The 26,221-nt window shown below is 38.7% G+C and overlaps 1 protein-coding gene across 3 annotated transcripts in view; it reads right to left on the reverse strand.

Moving 5' to 3' along the window:
- Positions 1-26,221, reverse strand: part of RBKS (ribokinase) — a 71,684-nt gene that overhangs the window by 9,339 nt on the left and 36,124 nt on the right. For 2 of the 3 annotated variants that reach the window (XM_032102786.1, XM_032102785.1), the window contains 2 exons: positions 22,095-22,186; positions 12,295-12,483 (listed from right to left, as the gene is read on the reverse strand). In XM_032102786.1, coding sequence (XP_031958677.1) covers positions 12,295-12,483; positions 22,095-22,186 — 281 coding nt within the window. Of the gene's footprint in view, positions 1-8,897; positions 12,029-12,294; positions 12,484-22,094; positions 22,187-26,221 lie in introns of those variants that run through there. The other variant, XM_032102787.1, reaches the window with a different exon arrangement.

The following is a 26,221-nucleotide window of genomic DNA, read 5'->3' on the forward strand; positions in this document are numbered from 1 at the left end:
TACCCATCCTTTGAAAGTGAGGCACTGCTTGGGAACCCTAAATCTGAGATATGCAAAATAAGTAAGTGGACCTTCACAGCTCTGCTTGGACTCAATCAGGATGAGAACAGAGGAGCTCCCACCTCACTGTTTACAAGAAAAATACTGCAAAGCGTCTTTGAGGTGACTGCTTTCTCTTAGTGCACACTGAAGAAGTCTGGGAAAGGTCGCAGGAGAGCTTCATTTTCCGGGATGATAATATTCCAGTATACTGCTAAGCACTGGAGAACTGAGTTATTCTGTGTAGTAAACTGTTAGTCTAACCCCAGAAAGCCAACAAAGTATCCACCCACAGGGAGCACTCAGTTTTCTGAATCATTGAAACAATTCAGTGTGATGATGCTCATATAAACTCCTTTCAACTCCAGACAGCATTAATGAGAGGTGACGAATTTATTTCTTTCTTACACAATGGAGTAAGAGCACTGAACCAGGAGCTCCATATACCATTCTAAAAACAATGGATCAATGTTGCTGAACCTGTGAGATTCCTGTCAACCAAATAATTCACCACTACTGTGATTCCAACACTGCCAGAACAATAGATACATTGGCATGGAATTTTTCAATTTGGAATACACTTCTGTGTAAATTTTCTGTTTAAGACTGAGTTTACTTCTGCCTTCATTACCTGCTTCTTCCCTGGTTCCACTCTTGAGCTTTGATCTGTGACCTCCTTTCATTTGATCTGGAAGTTCATACCTCACACAGAAACTCAGAAACAGCAGAAAAAACCCTCCACACTATTTTTTTTCCCCCTGTGGTGCAAATAAAAAATGTATGACATACAAAATGCAGCACTGGAAAATTCTCATTACACTTCATCTGAACACAAAGCTCTCCAGTGGCACTCTTGCAAAGTACAGCCTACAAACCACAATGTGTCAACAACAGGGAAGCGCGCAGACATCACCACTAATAGACAGAAGATGGACTTTCAGTTGAACATGCTATAGGAGCTGTATCTACTTTTCCCAAAATTTAAACTTGCACAGAATCAAGAGTCGTGGTTGAAACCTGGTGCTAAATATAGCAGCTCCTCAGAAGGTTGATTTGTACTTCTCAAACTGGTTTATCAAGCCTCAACAACATGTAGCTACTCTCCTACTCTAATCAAAAGCTTCACTTATCTCATTTCCTTGAGCAGTACTTCACTCTTTTCATTATTCATGTCACACTTGTGCCAAATTGTGCTTTCGTCCCAACAATGCTCATGCTTATGTGTTAATTCACAAATATCATTTAATGATGAAATGAAACTACAGCCAAAACTCTGCCCAAAATACATAATGGTATTTTGATAGTACACTGGAAATTCTGGCAGCGGGTTTCCCTCCCCAACCAGGAGAGAACTGGCCAAAATGTCACTAACTGTGTCACCCAGTATCACACATGAGCCTGACACGGCTTCAGGAACCCATAATCTAACAGTTAAATAAGAAGAAGGAAATCTCTGTGCTGGGCAATTTCACTAGCCACATGTGGTTTTTTCCTCTCAGACTGAAAATGCCAAAGGACTCTTAGTGATCCCATCTAATCTGAGGAGAAGCACTCAGAATGACACAACTGCCATCTCGCCTGGAATTGATCAAAATAACATTCTTTTTTTTGCACGAAAGCTCCATATGCTCGAGTGCCTCTTTCAAAACCACAGCATCTAGCCTTTGTTGGCTGGCCACTGCATCTGCCTACCCATGAACTACACATCCTGGAAGGGAAAAAAAACCCACCAAACTTCAGGAGGTTTTTTGTCTGAGCTCTCCCCAGCTTCGTCCCCTTGCCAGCTCCCTGCATTCTTTTTCCAACGGAGTTTGTGTAATCGTTTCGATGACTACTCAAGCTGTATCTCCTCTCTTGAATTTCAGTTAGATGTGCCTTACAAGCCAGAACTGCTGCTCTGCTCAACAGTATTGTTCTCTGCTACCCACTCATTCTCTTGTCCTTAACCTGTGGGGCAGGAATGCAGAAAACAGGGCTCCCTCTGACACCTCACTCATGGTCTTCAGCAGTAGGTGACCACCAAGGCACTGCTTCTGACAGAAGGGCATTCTCTGTGAGATTGCCTGTAAAATGGATCTTTCCAAGAAACACACTGCCTGCTTAATGATTTCAGCAACAAAATCACAGATACCAGCAATGAGGCATGAGCTTCCAGAGAACTTCCTCACTTTTTTCCTGTATTTCTGTGTCTATTTGTGCTTTGAAATGAATTTTAAAAATACTCCTTATAGACATTTGGGTAGCTGACAAACTTTGCTGCCAAAATTCAGGAATCTGCTTTTCTACAGATGATTTGTTCTATAGCTGGTTTTATGTCTGTATATCTACCTTGGAACACACAGACACAGAAGAAAACCCTGAGAAAAGTGGCAGAATCAGTACACTCAACTTAAAAATTGCTATTAAAGACATTCCTATAGGTTACTGCTACCTGTCACCAAAACTTAAGAGTTTTAGCTTCCTTCCATTTGTCTAATGAAAGTTTTAAAATGTATTCTGTCCATGGGACAGGCAACTAAAGATTAACTCCTTTATTCTTGATAAGAAATACAACTTCTGGCATTTTCTGTGGTTAGAATTTGCAAAAGAAGCCTGATTTCCCCACTGTTCTCATTTCTCTGTTCTTGTTCTTTTGAAAACCTAATTATGCAATATCACCAATCCAACTCAAACCTTTCTGGTTTCTTTAGTGACCAAAATTACTTGGCATTGAAAACTCTGTTGGGGAAAATAATGAAATCTGATATTGTTCAATATCATCATTACTGCAGTTGGCATTTCTGAGCAACTAGGCAGATGAGGGGCTCCAGAGCCAGGTTTGCCTTCTCTCTCACCACAGCCAGAACTGATGGGAAGAAACTGAGAAGAGTAAGTTATGTTCCACAACAGCCTGGATGATACCTGGTTCTGCAGAGAATAGTTTTAAAGAAGAAAGGGAGGCATATGACATTTGTTAGCTAACCATGAAGAGGAAAAAAAATGATGAGGAGTTTGGCCAAGAATATGCTGCACTATTACACAGCGGATTGCATTTGCAACTTCCTACAGCTCAGGCCAGAAAAAGATACTTGGGAAGGTGACGCTCTGGATGTGCCAGAAGCGCCAGCTTCCACTAGCTATTTTTAACTGCAGGAATTTCATTAGAAGGGATGGCTGCACACAGTTGGTCTTCCTTCCTCTTCATCCTTTCTGCAACACAGATATCGTGAAGTGCTATCTACCATTACAACTGGCACTGCCTCGTGTGCATGCACTGGCAGCCCAGGATCTGCTCCGACACAGGGTGAGCTACATACCAGGACTGAGCATCCTCTTGGAGGAGACCCTGAACTGGACTCATCATAAAGTCAAGAGGAGGAGAGCAAATCAAAAAAGGGATGCAGCATGTTTTGCTGCAATGATTTTCACTCGTGTTGTACAACACAGTTAGCCCAAGAGAAGCAATAAAAGTAATTTCCTACTCTGCTCTCAACCTGCATAAATGATACCATTGTTTCATTCACTAAAGCATCCCAGAAGTGAAATAGCACAAAGATATTTCTGAACTCAGCCTCTCTAGACCTCATCGGATTATATTCTCAGGTGCAGATGTTGGATGTGGTATCATTCATGCGTTCTGGCCCACATACAAAACATTTGAGTTGCTACCTATATGCTGCCATCAACCCTACCTTTCTATGTCCAGAATAATAATCAACTGGGTTAATTTCCAAACTGGACTATTTCTCAGTATGCCAGTAGTGGAGCCAAAGCACTTGTCCTCGTACCATATTTCCATAAACTCCCTACAGTCTCTTTGAGGAGGAGCATCCAATGCAAAGCAACTCTGCCTTTCTATGTACTTTCTCCTTTATGTGGACATTTACAATGATGTCCAGTTCTAAAAATGAGACAGCTGATAGCCTGACAAAAATTTTCCTCCAGTCCTATTTTTTTTTTTTTTAAGAGAAGCATAGAGAACAAGTCATGGTTAAACAAGGGAAACAGGTTCACTTGCCACTGACAAGCCAGTGTCTGCATGCTTTGTTCCCTATCTACAAATCAGCAGTCTGAATAGTACTTTCTTAATGTTGTAAGTACCCACGTAGCAAATAATGTAAGATGCTTAGCAACTTTTTGTATATGTATACATGTATATGGAATAAAGCTGTAGGACACAACTGGACACAGTGTCATGACTTGTTACTGATAATGTGTAGCTAAACCAAACTCTTGGTATCACTAAAGTAGTTTCACTGTGAGTTTTTTTTGTTGCCTGGCACTCTACAATCTTAGAAGGGGCTTAAAAACTAAATATTGGCTTTAATCTTCTTTTTATAATATGTCTTCATTAAGTACCCCTTGTAATTTAATGCAATTTGTGGCAAATGCTAATACTGCTCTGGGCCCACTTCTCCCTGTCAGCTGTATCTCTGTTAAATTATGCATTTCCATCTGGAAAGAAACTGTACAGGACTGTAGGCTCTCTTCCACTTAAGAGTCAGGAATGGAAAGGGATTTAATTAGATGCTCCCTGGTTGAGAAAAGGACTAGAGCAAAGCCTGGGTGGTCCATGGAATCTTCCACTGGAAAACAAGGCTGCAAATTGTTCTGTACAAGCCTGCTTCTGTTTGCTCATTTTGTTTACATTGTTTGTTCTTACAGATTAAAATAGACAGTTACTAGGCAGATAAACAGTGTTTCCTTCCATGACAATGTTATCTAGAAGTTAAGAGAGCAGCATGGGACAATATATGCCTGTGCTTCATTTTTGGCTTCATCACTCCAACTCCCCATATAACTTGGAGCAGAACATTTTTAGCTTGTGCTTCAGTGCACCCAGCTAACATTTTTGTTCCACTTTTCCAATTTGTACAAGGGGCATAACATAGCTTTCTGCTCTCCAAGGGAAAAGAGGATGCATCCAGCTTGCTCTACACTTTCTCAGTTGACTGCCAGTGCGGAGGGATGCTACTCTTGCAATCCCTCTTGTTACTGGATACCTGTATAGACTTAGGCCACTGACTAAGCCTTAACAAACTGAAGTGTCTTTAGAAGGCCTGAATCAGAAGCAGAAACTCCTGAGGAACCAAGCAAGTCCCATCTAGATTTAACTGTGAGTCAACTCACATGCAGTGATTTCAGTCATGTGCCCTTTCACAGTTCAGCTGAACTTCAGAACATAATAGATGCAGCTTTATTTAGACTTACAGTGCAGATCGCTGACTGGAGTGCCTGGCAGATTAACTTATTCCTCATGGTTTTTCTGTTCCAAAATTCAATGGATGCCGTATTTGTAAAAGAGGGAATGCAGAAGGCTAAGTCAGAAAGTGGGCTATGACTGGAACTAAACTTACTTATTAACCTATTTGGGTTGCATGTTAAAGAAAGGAAGCTATTATGCTGTCGGTTTGTGGGATGTTAATGAGAGCTCTGGGCATAATTACTCTGTGTTGGTGTGTGTGAATAAACTCTACTGATAAATAGGATGTTTGCCTGATAGTAACTTCTCTTTTCTTGAGAATGAGAGGGAAGATGAGGGAAAAAAAAAAAAGAACTGAAAAAGAGAAAAGGAAAAAAGAAAAAAGAAAAAAGAAAAAAGAAAAAAAAGAAGAAAAAAAAGAAGAAAAAGGAAAAGAAAAAAGAAAAAAAAAGAAAAAGGAAAAGAAAAAAGAAAAAAAAAGAAAAAGGAAAAGAAAAAGAAAAAAGAGAAAGAGAAAGAAAAAGGAAAAGGAAAAAAAGAAAAAGAAAAAGAAAAAGAAAAAGAAAAAGAAAAAGAAAAAGAAAAAAAGAAAAAGAAAAAGAAGAAAAAAGCTACGTTTTAGGGTTAGGGAAAAAGAGAAAAAGGAAAACCACAAAGGTTTACTCCTTGTTACATCCTTGGGTAGGAAAAGGTTAAACATTTAACATTTTTCTTTTCTTAGCAAGTTAGAGAACTGTACATCAGACACATTGTCTGCCAAATGCTTCATTTACTACCAGCTGCATTTTTACTTTGTTGAGAGATAGCTGAAATAAAATCACTGTTCTTTGTGCAAACGGCGTGCTAAATAATGTACGGCTACAAGATTATTAAATAGCAAAGGCATTTGATAATATTAGAGTCAACCACAAGTCCCACTTCTGCTGATGCACAGAATTTTGAGTAATTAGTCATTGCACAGAGTGTTGTATTTATATCCCCTTGAGCCTCAGACGTTAGGCCACAAAGTCAGGAGACAAAGAATTGCTGTTATTAGGAGGACTGTTTTGGATTTATTTATATTCTAAGGCTTTATTTCAGTGTCCACTTCACTCTTCTGGCTCTGGCTTCCTCCAAACCAGAAGATACAGCTAAGTCAGAGAATTTTAGTGTAAACCATATTTTTACAGACAAGACCTCTCAACTTCAAGCAGAAGCACTTCAATGAGTTTGCAAAGCCCCCAAAGAAGCACAACTGGCCTGAGGTTATATGACAAGCCTGGGAAAAAGGCCTCCCAGGTTCTGTTCTGATCTCTAACAGACTTCTCATGGCTTATATGCAACACATTAATGGCAGCTCCAATTTATGGACAGATAAATTGGGATACAAAGAAGACACGTAACTCTTCCAAGGATTTACAGCAAGTCTTTTGCAGAGCCCTGGAACTCTTAATCAGTCCTTTGTTCAAATTGCTAAACCACACTGCCTTCTTTAGACCACAACTGCTGCACAGGCCTGAATACTGTGACATATCTAAAATTATATAGCTATACAGTTATATGAGGCTTTATTAAAATAAAAGTTGCATAACATTTTCAGAGTTCAATACAAAGCTGCTCAGTGAGCAATCTACTGTTTAAAGACAGTCTTCATAACTCTCTCCTAGTAAAAGAGATAGATCTAATAAATTGTAATAAGAAACCTGAGAGAAACAACAGGATTTGAACACATAACATCTGATGACAATTCCTATTGTAGCAATGAGCCTTTCTTTTGCAGAACTGACACACAAAAAATAATGGTAACATTTATGATTATGACAAATAGTATGTATCATATCTCTGAGAATATTGCACAGAAAAGGACTATATAGAATAAATCATATGCTCACGTCAAATTTCAGGCAAAGTAGATTAAATGTTGAATTTTATTCTGTCTCTTAAATGAGTTTCATCATGTTTACAAGCATGGCACTTCAACCTGTGAGCTTCTTTTAGTAGGTTATGCAATCTCTGTATCCAAAAAGCATAACCAGACAGGGAAAATGTTGGTAATATAAGAAATTACATGGTAATGTAATGGTTGTGCTTAGAAATACTGTGAAGCTAAACATTCTAGGTTCTCCATGACATTTAAAAGGGGGACTATTGACTTGCTGTGATTCCTAGGGGCAGCACTGTGAAAAGTGATTCCAAATTTTCATTTAAATGTGGTGTGCCCAAGTGCATCCATGCCTAAGCCAGACATGCAGATGCATGATTCCCTGGCTGTGAGTGTACTAATGCAGGACTTTTTGCACACAACATTGGTATGTGTAAACCTAGAGGTCAACTGACGAAGAGATCTTAAATAGAGCAACTATGCTATGCATTTAGAAGACCAGATGAGACAAAAATTACAAAGTCACCCTAACTGGTGCAAGTATATATTCAGCATCTTGATCGAAGCTGGGCTATGGAGCAAACTAGAGGTTACAAAAACTAACCCTAGATGACCTCCTCCCCAAAGTGATCTCACTGCTCTTTAAATGGGGGGCCAACAGAGGAGCAGCTCCAGCTTACTTTGAGAACTCCCCATTTTCCACTAATGCCATTGCACAGGAGAGATTCTGCCAGTGCCAGCTCTCCAATTCGAATCATGGACCTTAGACAGGACACCCCACCTTCAACTGCAAGGAGCAACCACAGAGCAAATCCCAGAGCCAGCAGACATGTTCCAGCCTGCCATAGCCACTGACCACCAGACTGCCCCACCTCCAGAGGAGGCATGGCATGGTTCTGAAGCCCAGATTCTGAGTAACCTGGAGCTCCAGACAGCCTGAATGCTTCTGCAAAGTCCACCTGCAGATACCAAGCCCCAAGCAGGCCTCCGGAAGTACCTCAGGGACTTGGCTTGGTTCCCAGATGTCACTGGAAGCGCTCAGCTCCATACTATCCCATAGTGCTTTTTTCAAAATGGAAGGGAACTAATCTCACTGCTGGCCAAATTCCAGCTTTGAGTAATTACATTCTTCTGACAAATTTTCCTTGGCAGTTTCAATGGAATATAATTAGTAAATGTAAATAGATGTAAATAGTGCTGTAAATTACACTTTGCGTGATTGTCAGAAGCAGAGGGGGAGAGTGAGAATGAAGGGGCAAAAAGAGCAGAGCTTCATTCTCCAGTATGGATGATGTTGTGGCCTTCTCTCTCATCAGACCACGTGTGTCTCTGCCAAGACGGCTTGTTCGGGGCTGCTGCAGCAGCAGATGGCAAAATCCAGGATCATCGTGTGGTTCATCACACAGATCATCCCCTTCACCTCAAGTACAATTCTGACACGATGGTGTTAGGTCATGTCCCACAGCTGCTTGTGAGCAGCTGCCGTGCTCCACCTCAGCTGTGCTTCTGCTTCAGCAGAGACAAACTGCTTCACACACATGCTAGTGTAAAATGTGTGTATATGATATTATTGTTTTCTATGAAATGCTTATCAAATTTGTGAATGATTTGTGAAACCTTCTGCTACCAACAGAAGAAGTGTCATATAAATGGAATTATATAATTATCCTTCACAGCTATTTTAATGTAGCTTCATGTACTAGTTTCACCTAAAGTGGAAATAGGTTCTGCCAAAAATAAATGCATATATTTAACTTAATATACTCAACTAAATTTAAAAGCAACTATTTAAAGTAATGAAAATAGAATATAATGTATACCTATATTAGTACTTTATTATGTGTCAAATGTCTCATGTACATCAACTGTTTCAAATACAAATTGATATAGCTGGTGGGCTTAATCAGATCTTTCTGTCATACACAAAATTCGAGGATTATTTTTCAGTAATTCACTTATTTTTCTGTTTATTCAAAATTTGCATATAGAAAGTAGATAGCAGGAACTAGTAAAATGAAGGGAAAGTTAATTTTCTTAACAAAAGCTTATTGCACTATTTAGCTATAACAGGAGAAACAGATGTTTCAGCTTTACAATACCATGTCTTGCAAAACTTCCCTCTGAATGACTATTCGTGCTCTACATGTTTTGGACTGCGTATGGAGAGCTCTGCTAACAGTCATGAGAAGCATTGCATACATAACTAAAGCCCACACTAAGATAATTAGTACTAAAAAAAAGAATCAACAGGCCTTTTTTCCCTCTTTATAGTATTGATTTAGTGTGGGTGAAAAACGCCAGATTTTCAATCTTGAAGATTCATGTTCCACCACAGAGTGGGAGATGGAGCCAGCTTTTCCCAGTGTTCTGCCAATAAGCAGTTAGATTTAACCACCTCAAGGGTAGGGAGGAAAAGCCAGGCTCTACAGTCTATGAACCCTTAGTGTCTCTGATGAACCTGTGAACATGGAGAATGGGGAGCACACAAACTGGGATAAGGAACTCAAATTCTTAGTCTTTGTGGCTGTACCTACCCAAGTATTTTGTTGTTCAAAAATTCCTAAAATTGCTGTGGGCAATAGAAATTACCAGGAGTCATTACTGAAGTTGCAGTGCAGCAAAGAGGACTCTGGGCAGTGGTAGCAGGTATGGAAAAATTCTACAGCGAAAGGGGACTTGAAGATAATTTTGTATCTTACGTGTGTCTTCTAAATGGAAAATTCCGTTTTTTATTAAGGACTGCAGCCTTTTGCAAATTCTGCGATAGGGTACACGCGTCATTTAACTCTTTGTCTGGCAGTAACTTTACCTTCTGCGATCTAAATCGTATCAGTACAGATACAGGTACATAACCAGATGTGATCGTGCCTAGTCCCTCGAGATGCTGAAGTCAGGGCAGTTTAAGGTAGCAACTTTTTTTTTAGTATCAAATGGCAGGCTAAGAGCATACACATGACAACTCTGAATACCCTGTGGGTAGGTGGCTACTTGGTAAGCTACCTCACAGCTTGATCCTTCTCCTGGGGAAGGATCTACTGTGGACATGCCTTGAAGAAAGTAACATGTCCTACTAGAATGTTTAATGCTTATTTTAATAATAGAGAAATCCAGGTTAGTTGAGGATGACATTATTTTCTTTAGTGTTTATAAGGGTTGCTTTAAAACCACTTGCTTTCAGGCAAAGTGATAATCAGGCTAAGCACTGTAAGACTTTTATAATGGAAGGCCAACACATATTTTTTCATTCAGGCTGCAAGAATAAACCAAGAACAGCTGTTTTACTGAAAACAACCCACTGGTATTTAAGTAGATTAACAAAATTAACTGTGAAAATCCTCTGCTATGTGGAAGCCAATAACCTGTTGGCCACAAGGAGGCAGGGCAAGGATTTAGTAAATTAAAAGAAACTGTTTTTATTTAAAATAAAAAGAATTTAAAAAAAAACCCAAACAAACCAGGAGCATTACATTAGTTCAGACATGGAACTCTGAACTGCTACGCAAGATAAAAAGCATTTTTCATCCACAGCGTGTGGTTTCAGTATTGCCGTTTTATTCCAAGAGCAGCAAATCCTTATCTTTAAGATATCAAACAATAGCTGATCTGGAAGCAATTTTCTTCTGAAGAAGAAGCAGATCACACATATTTATTCAACATCACTTCTGTGTGATAGAGAAAAAACTCTAACAGTAAACTTCGATAGAAATAGTGGATTTAACAGCTCAGAGCAGCAAGAAACTGTACTGCCAGGTTCACAAGGTGTTGCTCCCAAGCTAATAAATCCTGATTCTGGGCAGCTTTGGGAGCTTTCACTTCCTTGGCACTTCTAATTCTGGGCTAAAAGCAAGCAGAGGCAATTTGGGTTCTGTAGTGCCCTATCAAGAACTTTATGCAGAGTACAGTGATGTCTGCTTCCCCTATGTAGCAATTTAAGACATTCCAAAACCAGCACTAACCCAATTTCAAACTTATAAATGACAAAAGGGGCAAAAGGGGAAAATAAAACCAAAGTATCTCTATTTTGGAGTTATGTAGAAAAAGATTATATTGAACAATGAAACAACGCTTTCCACAGTATCAGAATATCACAGTCCAAACCTATGAGCGATCTTCTGACCGAGATGAAGTGACTTTACTCTTAGCTCTGCTACTGCATGCTACTGACCTAGGTAATTTCAGCTCCCCGTGCCTCTGTTTCCTCATCCTTTAAGCAGTTGCCTTTCCTCTTTGTGAATCAGTATGAGGTCCATGGATAAAAAACATGCTACAAGAACTAGTTGTTATTAATGCAATTCAGATATGGAATGTACCAGATGGTAAAATCTCCAGGATTTTAATGAACTATTGTAACAGAACATATGTAATATGACGTTATTATAACAGGCATTTAAATGTATAGTTAGTACATATAACACGACCTGCTCGGCTCTCAGTAACTCCACTGGAATTATTTTGGATTTATGTCAGATAATACTAGGAACACAAAATAGCCCCATATGTGCAATGTGGTAAGGTTTTCATAGCAATGCTATCTTAACTATTGCCTGCCCTGTTTTTATCTTTTGCTGGGGGTATTGTATTTTGTGGTTTCACAGAGTATGTTTTCTGCACTTAGTTCTGAGCACGAAGCAAAAAAGTACCCTAATGGCAAAGATTAAAATGCGCCTGACCAAGTATCCCTTACCTAGCATCATAAAACAGTCATCATGAAGCAGCAAGAACTTTTGGGGGGGTTTCCACTATATTCTGCAAAAATTATGTCTTTAATCACCTTACACTAGACTTGGTAAGTAATTCATGCTTTGTCAGAAGAATCAAACATTCCGTTTCAGACTGTGAGTAGTATCTCCATTCTCTCACAGTGTCTGAGTTCTGGACAAGATGAATTAAATGACAGGGCAAAGGTGAAAAAACAGGACTGCAGCTCAGGCCAGTGGCATCACACACTACAGTGAGAGACAGGTACTTCAGTAAAGGAGCAACATGAGGACACCTTTAGTATGTATAATAATTCTAGCTCATCTACAATACAGACTATAAAACTCAGGTGAACTGACATTTAATATATGAGACACTGGAAGCAAGATACCAGTTTCACATCATAAATTAGCCTTTGTGCTAGTGCCCAAAGATTTGGCTGATTACTCACTGCTTTCCCCTAGTGCTTAAGCAGTCTTTTCCAAAGCAAGACAGTTAAACCACAAAAACGTACCGTAGTGTCCACAGCCCTGACCTTCCCAGCAGGAACATGCTTTGGAATGGGTTCATCTCCTGATATCATCATGCAGCCTTCTGCTCCAAGAGTAACAATTACGAGCTTACACCCTCTTTCTAACAGCATGCGTCCCACCTTTTCAGCATCTTCAAGGTTGCCAACTGGGATGCCCGTTAAAATTTCTGCCTGGAAAACAACCCACGCAAACGAAAATCATAATCTGACAGCATTCACTTTTGGACAACAGTTGCATTTGAAAACAGTATTTAGTAGCTTTTTGAAATGTGTATTGTAGGATGATCATGAAACCACTTCCTACACTGATATTCAGCTGTGTCGTGCTCCTTGCTTGAAATCAGTGTGTACTTCAGGCACAGCAGACTAACGGAGAGCAGCCTAGGCAGAGAGACACAGGAGGTGTGGGTTCTGTTCCAGCTTCTACAACTTACCTGGCATAAAACCCTTCGTAAAATCACATTTTTCCCACATACCTCAGTTTTTTCATCTGTGAAATGGACACAATGACACAGTCTTGGCAAAAGCATTTTATGGTTTAATGTGAAGAAATGCTACAAGCCAACTTGGTCACTATTCTTGAGGGATATTTATCACCAAGTGAGAAACTTTTTAAATACTTTTAAAAATTCTCAGTGTTCAGCTAGAGGGACATCACAAGGGAAAATCTCTTCCAGGGAAAACAAATTGCTCAATTTTGACCACTCTGTTCAATTTAAAATATATTTTTGTATGAGAATACCTAAAATTTATCTGAAGCCTTCTTTGGACAAAGGCCCATTAAAAGTCTATTATATATTTGTGTTATGGCCATGTCCATACCCTTCTGTCAACTGTGCTGGCTCTGTACTAACACAGCTAAACTCTTCTTCTAACTGATGGTGAGCTTAAGTAAACGTCTTCCAGTTGGGTCTTAAAATCAATCTCTTCTAGTTCCACCCAACTAAGAGCAAAATTTCCCCAAAGTCTGCAATGAAGACTTCAGACTCAAACAACATTTTCACCACTTTATACATTTTCTTGATGGCATTGTATTGTCATGTGCTTTTTCTCTTCTTTTTGGCAGGGAAGAGAACAAGAATGAAACAGGAAGAAAGGGAAGAGAAATTGTCTTTTCTCTGAAACAGTCTACCAGGCAGTACTCCTTCATAATACTGTATGCCTTCAGCTGCATGTAAACAGACAGACTACATTTTGATGTCTTCACTAAAATTTGTCCTGCTTGCCTGAGAAAAGGGAAGCCTTACTGTAGGTTACATTACGAGGTTGCTGCTGGATCTTGTAGAATGCAGTCTGAAGCATTTTCAGATAACTGCTTCATAGGTGAACATAACTTCCATACTCCTAGGGCTTATTTTCAGTGGAAAACTTTCTTTGGAACCTATTCAGCAGCTACTCTCCTGACCTTTGCTGCATGGGCAGCTCAGCTTCCTGGGAAACAGCTGCTGAAATATTTCAAACTACCTTCCTCTGCATGACTGAAACTCGAATTCAGTGCTCGCAGTTCTTGATGTAACAAACTGTAAACTGTAGTGATTAAACAAGTGCTTCATGGAGCACAGGCCATGCCTGTAGTAAAGAGAGGGCGGGCAGACAGCTGGGGACAGGAACTACTACAGCCATCTACAACAAACCGCCCCCAGCTGTGAGTCAGCGCCCGCTGCTCGCCACTGTCATTTCCTGAGTTTCAGCCCGACCCAGGCGAGAGCAGCCACCCTTGGGCTCTGAAGGGCCACATTATGCCAACACACTCCCTAAACTTCATAGTATCCCCAGCAGAACACTTACCGGTTTTAATTTTTAAACTTACATGACCAAGTTCTGCAGTTCCTACTTAGACAAATGCACAGATTATTTCAAGCACTGTTGATCTGATCACTATGAGGCAGAGCCTGGTGTGGCAGGACTTGGTTGTTAAACTTGTGCACTGCACAGGGGCAAGGCGTGGTCAACACGTACACGCAATTTAAAATCACTTTTTTTAACCACACTGATCCCAGACAAGAATATAGTAAGCTTTAAATTATAAGAAGGCAACTAAATCTATCCAATTTTCTCTTTGGCATGTCACCATGCTGCTCTAAATTCTCTTGCAGTATAAACTATTTAAGCATATTAAACATATTTCAGTATTTAAAAGGTTATAAAAGTATTTTCAAGTAAGAAAATTTGTTTTAAAAAGTATCTCACAAAACCTTTTGAATGTATCTTCTTGCAAGGTTTCCAGGGAACCAATACTATAATAATGGTTTTGGAGTAACTACAGATAGATGACATATAATATTAAAATACATATGTACACTCTATTCAAGTGTCTACATATTCCATGTCTCTTCATGAGTTTTAAGATTTCTGGAGCAGGAACTGTGTATTCCTCTATTCAGAACACCTTGTACATTGTGTTAAAAGAATAAAAATGTATTAAGACAAATCCTTGAATGAAACAGGCAAACTGAATTTTCAGTGCACTTTATGAGGGGCTATAATTCCAAACATTCTACCTCTGTTGCAAAGTTTCCAGGATGAAAGTGGGTTTGGTTTTGGTAGAGAAACAGTAAATCTAATATTGGTTTATTTACCTGGTACTTATACTTCTGTAAGCTCATGAGCAAGGTAAATAAAGTATTTAAATATAATATTCTTCCTAATGAAATGCTCATCCTGTATGCTTAGCATTAAGACAGTACTCCTCTTTGTGCTTCCTATGTCCCAAATCAACAGGATTTTTTGCTTGAGTAGTGAAAGAATTGTTTTATAGGAAAGGTTTTGTAGAAATCTTTCTTTTCATCTTTACAGTGCTTATACCAATAAACAAAATTATTTTGAACAGACAGTCTGTATAAAAGTAGATCTTCGGCTGCTTCAAACCACTGTCATCTAACTCATCTACAGCAGGATGGTACAACTAAAAAACACTGGAACAAACTGGAAGAACCATAAAAGCAGCAGAAGCCAGACAGATTCTGTGCCAATAATTAGAGATTGCGGTAAATGTCAACTGATGTTAAATACTGTGGTGAGTTTTTAAGTTCCTCCCTTCAGTAGAATCTTATTTAAAAAACAAACTGTGGTACAATTGAGGGAAATAACTATTGGTTATGTAAAGAAAAAATTAAATAACAATACTAAAAGCCCAAGTGGACATTTGCCATAGTACTGTACAAAAGAACAGCAAATGAAGAATTTTATTTTTCTGCAGCTAGTCTCATAAAACTACTCAGTTAAATGGACCTATTAAAGCAAGACGACATTCCACACAACTGCTGTCAGAATAAACCTATGATGGATATTATATAATTAACCTACAAACTCTTTTCATAATTTTGTTTACAAGAGTGGTAGAAAAATTTAACTAAAGTTTTTAATTTCATTGATATGAAGGTTCTTGGCCATAATCCTCACTAATCTTAGTTAAGTCTCCATCTCTCTTTAGACTGTGGAGTCTAGTCATGGTAGGATGACACAAACCAGAAGTGCTGCAGAAAAGAAAATGGCCCTGTTTTTTCCCTGCCTGACTCCTGTCCACATAGCCCATTCTCTTGTGCCAGGACAGCCATTTGTGTGGCCTGGAAACAAACTGGATTGCAAGGCAGATCTGTGTTAAAATTAACACCACCCCCAATCCCACATTACCCCCAAAAGTCAATCCAAAACAATTAACTTCTTTCAACAGCAATAGTAATTTACACTGGCTAAAACTGAGAATGAGCCTAGCATATGAACATTTGCCAGCTGCTCCTAGCTGTGGTGCATTTGGGGCAGCCACCTCCAGGGAGATATTCTGGATCCTCTGCTTGGCATTTGCAAGAACAAATCTGCAGCATTGTATCTAGTTTTGGGATCCCTGCCACAAGTAAGACACTGACCTACCACAGCACACTGCAGTGGAAGGCCATCAAGACAGTCAGAGGACCAGAGACCAGGACATACAAGAGAAGGCTGGGAGAAGCAGGCTTGTTCAGCCTTAAGAACTCCTGGCTAAAGGGAAATCTAATTGCTGTCTAGGGCAATTTAGTAGGTGCGAATAGAGAGGATGAAACCAGAGTCTTCTTGAAGGTGCACAGGGATAGGGCTAGAGACAACAAGCACAAACTAGAACATGGGAAATTCCAATATTAGGACAAGCTTTTTCACCACAAGAGTGATGAAGCAGTGGAACACATGCCCAGAGGTCACACAAGTCTCCAGCCTTGGGAGATTCTGAACTTGACTGGACAAAGCCCTGAGCAATCCATCCTAAACTGGACAGGCTTCACCAGGGTGTTGGACTAGTTGAACATCCAGAGGTCTGTTCTTAACTTCCACAATCCTCTAATCCTCAGCAAATATAAACTAAGAAGTCTTAATTCTTTGGGGAGCAGTCTATCATTTGGACTGGGTTATGTGCACCTAGCACAGTAACAACTTTGCAAATGTTGCCAGGTACTGCTGGAAGAGAAATAATAAACAATAACAGGGAAACTGTCCCAGTTTTAAGGCTAATGCATCTAAAACTACATATGATAATTTAAAATACTTTTAATTTCAAATATTTAAACACAGTAAGTCACTTGGCTACAAACTTGGCCTGTACCTTAGGAGATTTCTTTTGAAAATGACAAAACAAGAACTCAATCTCATTAATTCTAACACATGTGAACAGTCCCCAAGAAGCAGTGCAACAGATTTAGTGTATAAGAAATTGCAAGGTCAGGCTACAAGCCAAGCTAGTTCCAGTTGTTTCAAATTATAAAATTTTTACATACATACCGGCAGAAATACTTATCGTGCTAGAATAATTAAAAACTGATTGAAATGAATTGGCCTGAAGCTATTCATTTCCCTCCCAAAAGTAACATCTTTCATTTTAGACTAAATATGGGAAAATTCATAGTTTCCAGCAACTGATAAAATGGGGTTTAGAACAAAGATGGAAATAAAATAGACTGTGAATTGCTGGCAACTTCTGTGTAATGGCAAAATAGTAGCTTTCTATTACTTAAAACACAAAAGGCAAATTCAAGAGATGTTCTGAAATATTTTATTTCTAAAGGACCTGGTTTTGTTTTGACCCCTAGAAATATCAATTATATTTTCTTAAGAAAGATTATCCTTAGTATTAACCTCTCTGTATTAATAAGCAGTGTCTTAAATGTTCTCATCCCAGACTACAGATAAAGTTTTATAAACTTGATATTCTCTGAATCTTGCAAAAGGCAATAATGTCTCTTGATTCTGGACATACTAACAAATATTTATTCCAAAAAATGATCCATCCTCTGTTAATAGACAGTAACACTTAAAAGGAAACATTAAGAATGTATGTATTTTTCTGTGTTATTTTTATGTATCTTACAGCTTTATTTAACAAAATTAGCAATTAACTTGTACTGCTTTCTACTACTGAAGCTCCAAAGCATTCCGCTAGCATTTCATTAAATCTTTGCATGGCCTTCTTTAGATCAGAAATCTGATACCCATTTTACATTGGGGAGAAAGTAGTTCCCAATTTTGCATTAAAAATAGCTTGTCAAACTTAATCATTTGCTGTAACCATTCAGGAGTTTTTCTTCTCCTGAAGGGCTCCTCAGTACTCTTTGAACAGAGAAGCAGCTGTTCTTCAAAACATTCAGGATCAAATTGAAATTGCTGATGTGCAATATATTTTGGTTCCTAACCTGCAGGGCAATGTAACTGCATGCACACGCTAAGACAGAAAAACAACACATGAACTGTATTGACATTGTGGTTATGCCTAGAGGAGTCACACAAATACGTGGGAAAAAAAATGTTAAGTATTCCAAAGAGCTCATCTTGCATAGGGTTGTCTCTTTTTCAACATTTATAGATGACTGAAAAGAACAATCATTAGTTTTCACCAGGATGACATTGGATACATTTATTTTGCATTAGAAGAATTAAGGGAATGGAGAACTAGCACATTCCTGCACAAACCTCAGGGATTAGGCTGTGCTGCATCTGAGAATTAACAAACTAGTCTCAACAAGTTTGATCTTTCTGGGAAAAGATAAAACTGAACTACAGGCTAAGCAAAGAAAGAACTGATAACCTTGCAAGATTTGTTCTGACTTCTTTTGTTCATGAACCACATAAAAAGAAAGTAATGTCAGACATAAAAACCCCTGTTATTGCAACAAGCATGAGTGAAAAGAACAGCTTGTGAAGAGCCTTCTAGACAAACTAATGGTAGATAATTCATAATGATAGTGTAATTTTGTTTGCTTCTCTCTAGCACGTAAATCCATAACGAGCTATGCTGTAATACCAGATACTGTGTGTGATTTCATTAAATCCTAAGGCATTTAATAAAGAATGGAATATCAAGTGTTGATGTTATATTTGATATTTTTATGTTTGAGAGCCAACATCCCATGGCTGACACTATAGCTGACATCTTTAAACTTCTGTTCTGTGACAAAGGCATTGCAGATCAAGACCCTGACCTTTAGAGCCGTAAAAAACAGAAACTTCTGACTCAGTAATAATTCAGCTAATCACAAGGACTATCCCCTTTTTCTCATCTTTAACAAACACTTCACACAGCCTATGAGACGTCTTAAACTATATGGCTGGTGTTCTGTTTGACAGCCAACATAAATTTCTGTTACAAACATACTATTCACATATTATCTGCAAACCACAGGATTTTATGATTTAAAAGTATTTCTTGACGAACAAGAAAGAGAGGGACATTATGATAAAATTGTGATAAATACTTGTAAAGGTAAATTACTAAGAAAGGCAAACCAAGTAATAAAAAAACCCCAAAACTGTGTAAATTTAATTTTGTCTTAGAACACACATCTGTGTTAAAAAGAATGTTTTAGAAGCAGTTGAACTGGGTAGCTCAAAAGAATTCATCTTCAAACCCAAGGTGATTTATTAACTATTTAAAAGACTTAGTAAAGATGAAGCAGAAATACACTTTTTTTTTCCTGGAAGTAGCTTAAAATAGCAGATAAAAAATAAAATATTCCAGAAAAGGTAAATTTGGAGCATAAATAGGATTTTGGCTAGAAGAAAAACATTTGAGACTTAGAAATACCAACTAGGAGAGGCAATGGAGCTGGAACAGAACGTCTCAGGAAGGCAGCTGTAACCAGGACATTCAATAAATTTGGCCATAGAGAATAGTAATTTTTAAAAATCCAAAAGAATGACCATAGTGGCTTAGACAAAAAGTCCATCTTATCCAAATGCTCTTTTCTAACTGTGACCGTTAGTAAATACTGAGGGAAATTTAAAAAAAGGATAAAAAGATCTCTTCCCAGTATATGTTCAGGATCACCAAAGTCTTACGTACTTCGTGATTTAAGATAATGATGGAGATGTATATGTCACTGGTTGAATGGATAAAGTTTAAAAAATTAGAATTATCTTTAAGATTTGTAGAATTAACTTGTTGCTTTTAAGTGCCATACAGAGATGTGACTGCTAACCTTTACTGGGTATGTAAACATTTATCTGTATATCAAACTTCTCAAGTGTATTCATTACAGAGATCTGAAATTAAAGCAAGTCATGAAAGAAAACAGAAAACAGATGGTATATGAACATATAACAATTACAAAAAAAACTACTTTCAAACCTGTGACATAAGAAAAACAAATGCTTGAATTTTCCTTTTTTCTCAGCAAAAAGAAAGAAAAAATGGTAATAGTCCATCCCTGAAAATCAGTTCAATAAATCAGACACACAGAACGAAATCAAACAAAATTGAATATTACATTTGTGCTAACATAATCTATTTCATTGCAAAGTTTCAAAAGGTTGTTTTTTAAAAACAAAGGTATTTATATGCCATTGTTGTTCTCAGAATATGCTGAAGGAGTCCTACACTTGGATTTATGCTCCCATGATATGGCTGGCAGGAACTTCCACATGTCTAGCATTTCCTTAAATTCAGAAGAGATGAGCCTCCTCAACAGCAGAGAGCATACTTCTGTGCCTGACCTTGCATTCAGTGATTCTAGCTATCTTCACATGGTAATTACTTTTTAAAAGAAAATAGCAGAAAAGAATGCAAACTGTACCCCCAGCTCTGCAGGAAAAGGTAGATGAGTGAGCAGGGATCTATTATAATTATACACCTGTATTTCTTGTTCTCTAATAGAAGTAATTTTCTTTCCTCCATGTGGTGGTAATAATAATACCCCTGGCTCCAGCAAGCTACACTTCTCAAAGAATGCCTCTTTCAAGACTGTCCTCTAGCAATAAAATACAACAAAAGGAAAACTTTAACATGTGTGATACAAAGAGAGAAAAGTCAGGAACAGACAAGTAATGAAAAACAAAGTTTTGTTTCTAACATATGGGGGATAAGTTTTTGCAGGGGAAAAAATTAACAAGTGGCATTATGGAAAAAGCAAACAACGAATGACATTTACTAAATAGTGGGAGAGTATGGATGTTCTCAGCCCAAAATGTGAGCCACTGCACCATTTAGCCAATCCAGAGGCATAGTCCAGGCATAAGAGCTGCCTGACAGCATTAAGAAAACATGATACTGGTGTTCTGCGAGTCCCCTGAAGAAGAATAAATAGTTTGCCTTAGCATTCTCTTCACCACATAGAATTGAATTCTGGTATCTGTTGGGCAGTGTCTGAGCCACAAATTGTATCACTGCCAGTTATCCTGGAAACTCTGGCTTCCAGAGATCTGAAGTGCCGTGGCATCTCCCACCTTGCTATTTTACTAATTCCCAAATTCTCTGGAGTATGTGAACTTGGCAGACACATAATGAAACATCCCAGAATAAAATTTAGATGTCCTTTTGGGTTACTTAGGCTGACCTTTAAATGCTAGAAGACTCACAGGCTGAGAACTTCTGATACAGTTTGTGATGGAGTTTAACAGAAATTTCAAAAGACGGTAACTGAGTCTTCAAAAATTTACACTGACAGACATTGTCATCAGACAAAATATGCTACAAGTAAGCAGGGCCATGCTTTTCTCTTAGCTCTTCCCCCTCCTCTCCACCCAAAGGGATTATGTTCATTGCAGAAACCATGTTTCTTAGACATAACTTTAACTCTGACCAAGGCATGGTTTCTATCCACTAGGTTACTTCTCCCACATTCCTGTTAATATAAAGAGAGGGTGAGGGGAAGGAACACAGCGAGCCTAATGCTAATAAATAGTAAATTTAAACAAAGGTCTTATGAGATGAAGTTAATTTGTCTCTTGTGACAAAACCAATTTCCTTTGGGAGAAATAACACTTGAATTAGAACAGAGAGGGAAAGGAGGGGGAAAAAAGAAAAAAGGAAAACATACAGTTGAAGGCCAGAGAAGATTCACTGAAAATAGATCTGACAGGAAGAGGCATATGAAGCTACTATTTACCATCAAGTGCAGCAAGCGTGCATCACCTCCTGGCAAGAGAGTTTAAAACTGTCAGAACACTATGGCTAATGCATTCCTGCTAATCATATCAAGGGACTGCAGAACAAGGACAAGGAACTATTTTAATATTTACCACTCAGTGATAACATTTAACAAGTGTCCTTTTATGGATGTGTTTTGCTGATCTACTTGCAAGGAAGGCTGGACCCAACTTTCTGGCTGCAAACAGCTAATTTAATTTCAAGTGCAAGCTAAAGTTATTTTGGAATACTACTCTTTGCTGGTTAGGTCAGGAATCAAACCTGTCACCTCCAAAAGTGCTATGTAAGAGGAGCATGGTTCAATTTTCCTGCTCCCTATGCTGCATTTCTGAGAAGAGCATCCTTCTGAAATTTTCCTGCTTAATACTCCTTCTTTAACATGACATATGACCATTACCTCAGTTTCATTGCAGCAGAAGATATCAGAATAGGTATAAAACTGTGGATCTAGATCAGCAAGGGCTGGAGCTGGATTAAACAAAGTCTTTACTGGAAAAAAAAAAAAGAAAAAGAAAGTCTAAATCTGTAGCGTTTTAGATTCATAAACCACCACTTGAAAGACCATTGTGTTTCAATCACAGACCCCAATGTTTATTATTAACACATGAATGACTCTCGGTTTTTGTATCCTCGTTTTACACAACTGCTAAAAGCTTTGTTTATTATATTAAAGTTCCATTCTAATTCATGTGCAGGCACCTGTCATGATGGGAACATGAGAAAAGAGTAACAGAAAAAACCCCAAGAAATCATTAAATTTAAAAAAAAGAGAAAAGCCTTAGACATTAATGCAATTTGTTTAACTGATGATGCTTCTTCCACGATATTAATAAGTTTTACAAGAACTGATTTAATTCTAGAATTTTTCAGTGTCTTTATCTGAGTTCTGTACATGAAGAATCACGAGTTATGGAGTAATGAAGGGCATGTCCAGACAGGGAGTTAAATGTGCTTCTGAATGTGTTACCTAACTTGTTCAAAATGCCACATTATAAAACTGTAGTGTAGACAAGGAGCTATATATTTTTAATATGCTATCTGGCAGAGCTGGACCTAAACTTAACACATGGTAGAATATGTGAGTTTTTACTACCTAACTTTAAACTGTAGTAGCCTAAGGCCCCTTGTAGCAGCAGAAAAGGTTTGTCGGGAGGACAGTGTAAGTGACTTACTCACTATTAACACAGGAAGTCTGCAGCCTTGGTTTTTCACTTTGCCAATTCTATGATTAATACTTGTGTCTTAACCACAAGACCATCATTTTTAAATAAAGCACACACTCTTACTTCAGAAATATTCCTTATAGTCAGTGATCAAATCTTCCAAATTGGATGCCTAAATTTTCAGTCCTAAACACATATTTTGACTGTAAGCTATAGCATGTCAGACACCCTGAACACCTCTGAATCCCAGTTAATGCCCTAATAGACAAAGATGCACAGAGACTTCTGAAATCTGAGTACCAAGAAGTTTAGGTGATTAACACTTTGAAAGTTTTAGTCTTTGACTGTACAACTTTATCATGCCTCTCTACCTGCCTCATTAAAAACAGTATTAAAGTTACAAAGACTTTTACTCAGAAGTCAGAAAATGCCAGGATTAGGAATTCCAATGAAATCTTAATTTGGCTCCCTTATATTATTACAATACAGTATGTATTATAATAAACTCTTTAATTATATGATCACATACCACTGAAAAACAGCATGTGATCACATAATTAAAGACTGCAACATAATGCATATGCAGAAAGGAGACAAATTAAGGTTTCACAGGCAACCTTAACTCTTGCATTTCCTATTTTCTGAACTGCAACCCTAATGAAGTGTTCTTAAACATAAAACTTTAAGGCACACTTTCCTAGGTAAAACAAAGAAACAGGACATACTGGAAAACAGTCATGTGGCATCACACTGACATACAAATGGGTCAGGAGCAGCACTGGAAGTGTTCCAACTTGCATTTTAAGTACTACAGACTCATCATGAACACACTGTAATACACTACTGTTAGTTTTCTCCCATATTTACTATCTGCTGAGCATGGGGGGAGATAGAGGAACCCTAAGATCCTCTTTCAGGCTGTGAAGAAGAGCATGGCTTTTGAACAGGATAATGTTTGGTCCTCCTGAGGAACTTATTTTCTGCCCAAATTCTTTCATAGAATCACAGAATCATAGAATGGCCTGGGTTGGATAGCCACTTCCCCTCATCCTCTTCATTACATGCTTTGTAAAAAGTTTGTCTCCATCTTTCTTGTAGGCTCCCTTCAGGTACTGGAAGGCTGCAATTAGGTCACCCCAAAACTTCTCTTTTCCAGGCTGAACAATCCCACTTCTCTCAGCCTTTCCTTGTAGGAGAGGTGCTCCACGCCTCTGATCATCTTGGTGGCCTCCTCTGGACTCTAACAGGTCCCTGTCTCTCCTATGCTGGGACCCCAGAGCTGGATGCAGTGTTCCAGGTGGGGTCTCAGCAGAGCAGAGCAGAGGGACAGAATCCCCTCCCTGGCCCTGCTGCCCACGCTGCTTTGGATGCAGCCCAGGACACGTTTGGCTTTCTGGGCTGTGAGTGCTCATGGCTGGGTCTTGTCCAGCCTCTCACTCACCTGCACCCCCAAGTCCTTCTCAGCAGGGCTGCTCTGATCTGTTCAACCCCCATCGGCCTGCTCCCTGACTCTACCTCCATATTCCAATCTCTATTCAACAAATGCTAATCTCTGTTCCAATTTTCTTTCTCTTTCAGCTTCTCCTTTTCTTCCTCTGCCACCCGCAAAACTCAAGGAAAACTCTCCTACGTTTCCTTTGTCTGAAATCAGCTCTCCATCCCCAGCATTCCCATCCAGCTTTGTCTCTTCTGAGACAAAGAAATTGTCTGTATTGAAATCAAGCAGGCTCCTGCTCTGTGCTTCCTGGGCCTACAACAGATCTTTAACAGTGTAAAAGAAGTTGCCTAAAACCAGATTCAGGAGTTACACTGGAAGTCATGCTGCCCAAATGGACAAGTGCTTGTATGGACAGATGCTTGGCTAGCTGTGAAGCTCTTAATTTTCTGATGTCTGTGTGAAAGGTACTTATTTTCCAGAGGCCAATAATACAGTTAAAATCAGGCAGGTTTCCATAGCACTGTGAAGGCTTATCTTTAAAAGGAAGCTCCCCTGCTATCAAGTCTTAAGTAAATTTTAAGGTAGCTGGTATTCATAATTCAAAAGCTAGGGTAGGGTGGGAGGCATTTTCTATTGCCTGGTTTCTGCAACCACAGTGCTTTAGCAGAAATCACAAAGAGTTTAACCACAGACAAACAGCTGTTATGAAAAACTGTAGCCCAAGATTAAAAACTTGAAGAGTCCAAAAAATAGATCTGTTTCTTGCAAGTGACATGGAACCTTTAACTGAGGCTGCTTCCAGCTCATTCTCCATGACAGTATTAATATGCTGGGCATTATCAGCCATCTTTTATGGAGTCTGTCATTAGAGAAGCCCAAAACCAGACTTTCTGGAAGCAGCAGCAGCTTCTCACCATCAACCACTAAAAACCCGTAATTGTCCAGACAGATTTCCACTCCAATTTATACCTACTTCATATAGTTATTCACAACCCTTCCTTCCTTCCTTCCTTCCTTCCTTCCTTCCTTCCTTCCTTCCTTCCTTCCTTCCTTCCTTCCTTTCTTCCTTCCTTCCTTCCTTCCTTCCCTTCTCACCATGATTGTCACAAGAATAATGAATAATCAATGCCACAATGAGAGGATGTCATACATGAGATGTCCCTCTCCAGCTTACAAAACCAGATCACCTTCACTGAAGAGAAGCAAAGAGTTCTTGCCCGTCTCCATATTCTTTCTCTCTTTTGTTTATTTCTTTCAGTGAGAATGAAGAAAAGCAAGCAAAAAACCCCATTGTAACAGAGGTTTGAGGCATCTGGGTATGCATCTGTTTTACACAAAAATAGTCAAGTGAACATTCTAACATGAAGTGCTACATAATACATGAGGGTATTGCAAGCTAAAAGAAGGGAAATTGCATTAACAATTTACTGTTGGCTACAGATAGGTTTTTACAGTGCTACAGACTCAGCTGTTTACTTAGATTTGATGGCACATGACATTTGAACATGTGCAGCCTATTGTTTTAAAGCAGAAGCAACTAAACTTCCCTGACAGAAGAGCTGCACAATGATAACACACTGACAGCACAGAACTACAGCTGGCCCAGAGTGAACTACTATCTTTTCTTGATATATTGTGCTATCTACAGTTGCTAAGTGTTTGCATATCTGTTCTGTGTATCAGGTTTTAATTTTTTCAATTGCTTTTAAAAAAATCTTGTCTTTTCTTCTGTCACAGACTGGTGTCTTGCCATAGGAGGGTGACAAAAGTGTGAAGCATCTTGCCAAAACTGTTTATAGAGTTAGAAATAGACAGAATAAGTCATGGATAGTGATTCATGATTCTACTATAGTCCATTAACCACTAGATTAAGAATGCTGCTATCCATTTTCACAAAATGTAATGAAAAAAATACTGTGCCAC

The sequence above is a fragment of the Corvus moneduloides genome, chromosome 3 (assembly GCF_009650955.1).
Source record: "Corvus moneduloides isolate bCorMon1 chromosome 3, bCorMon1.pri, whole genome shotgun sequence".
Lineage (NCBI taxonomy): Eukaryota > Metazoa > Chordata > Aves > Passeriformes > Corvidae > Corvus > Corvus moneduloides.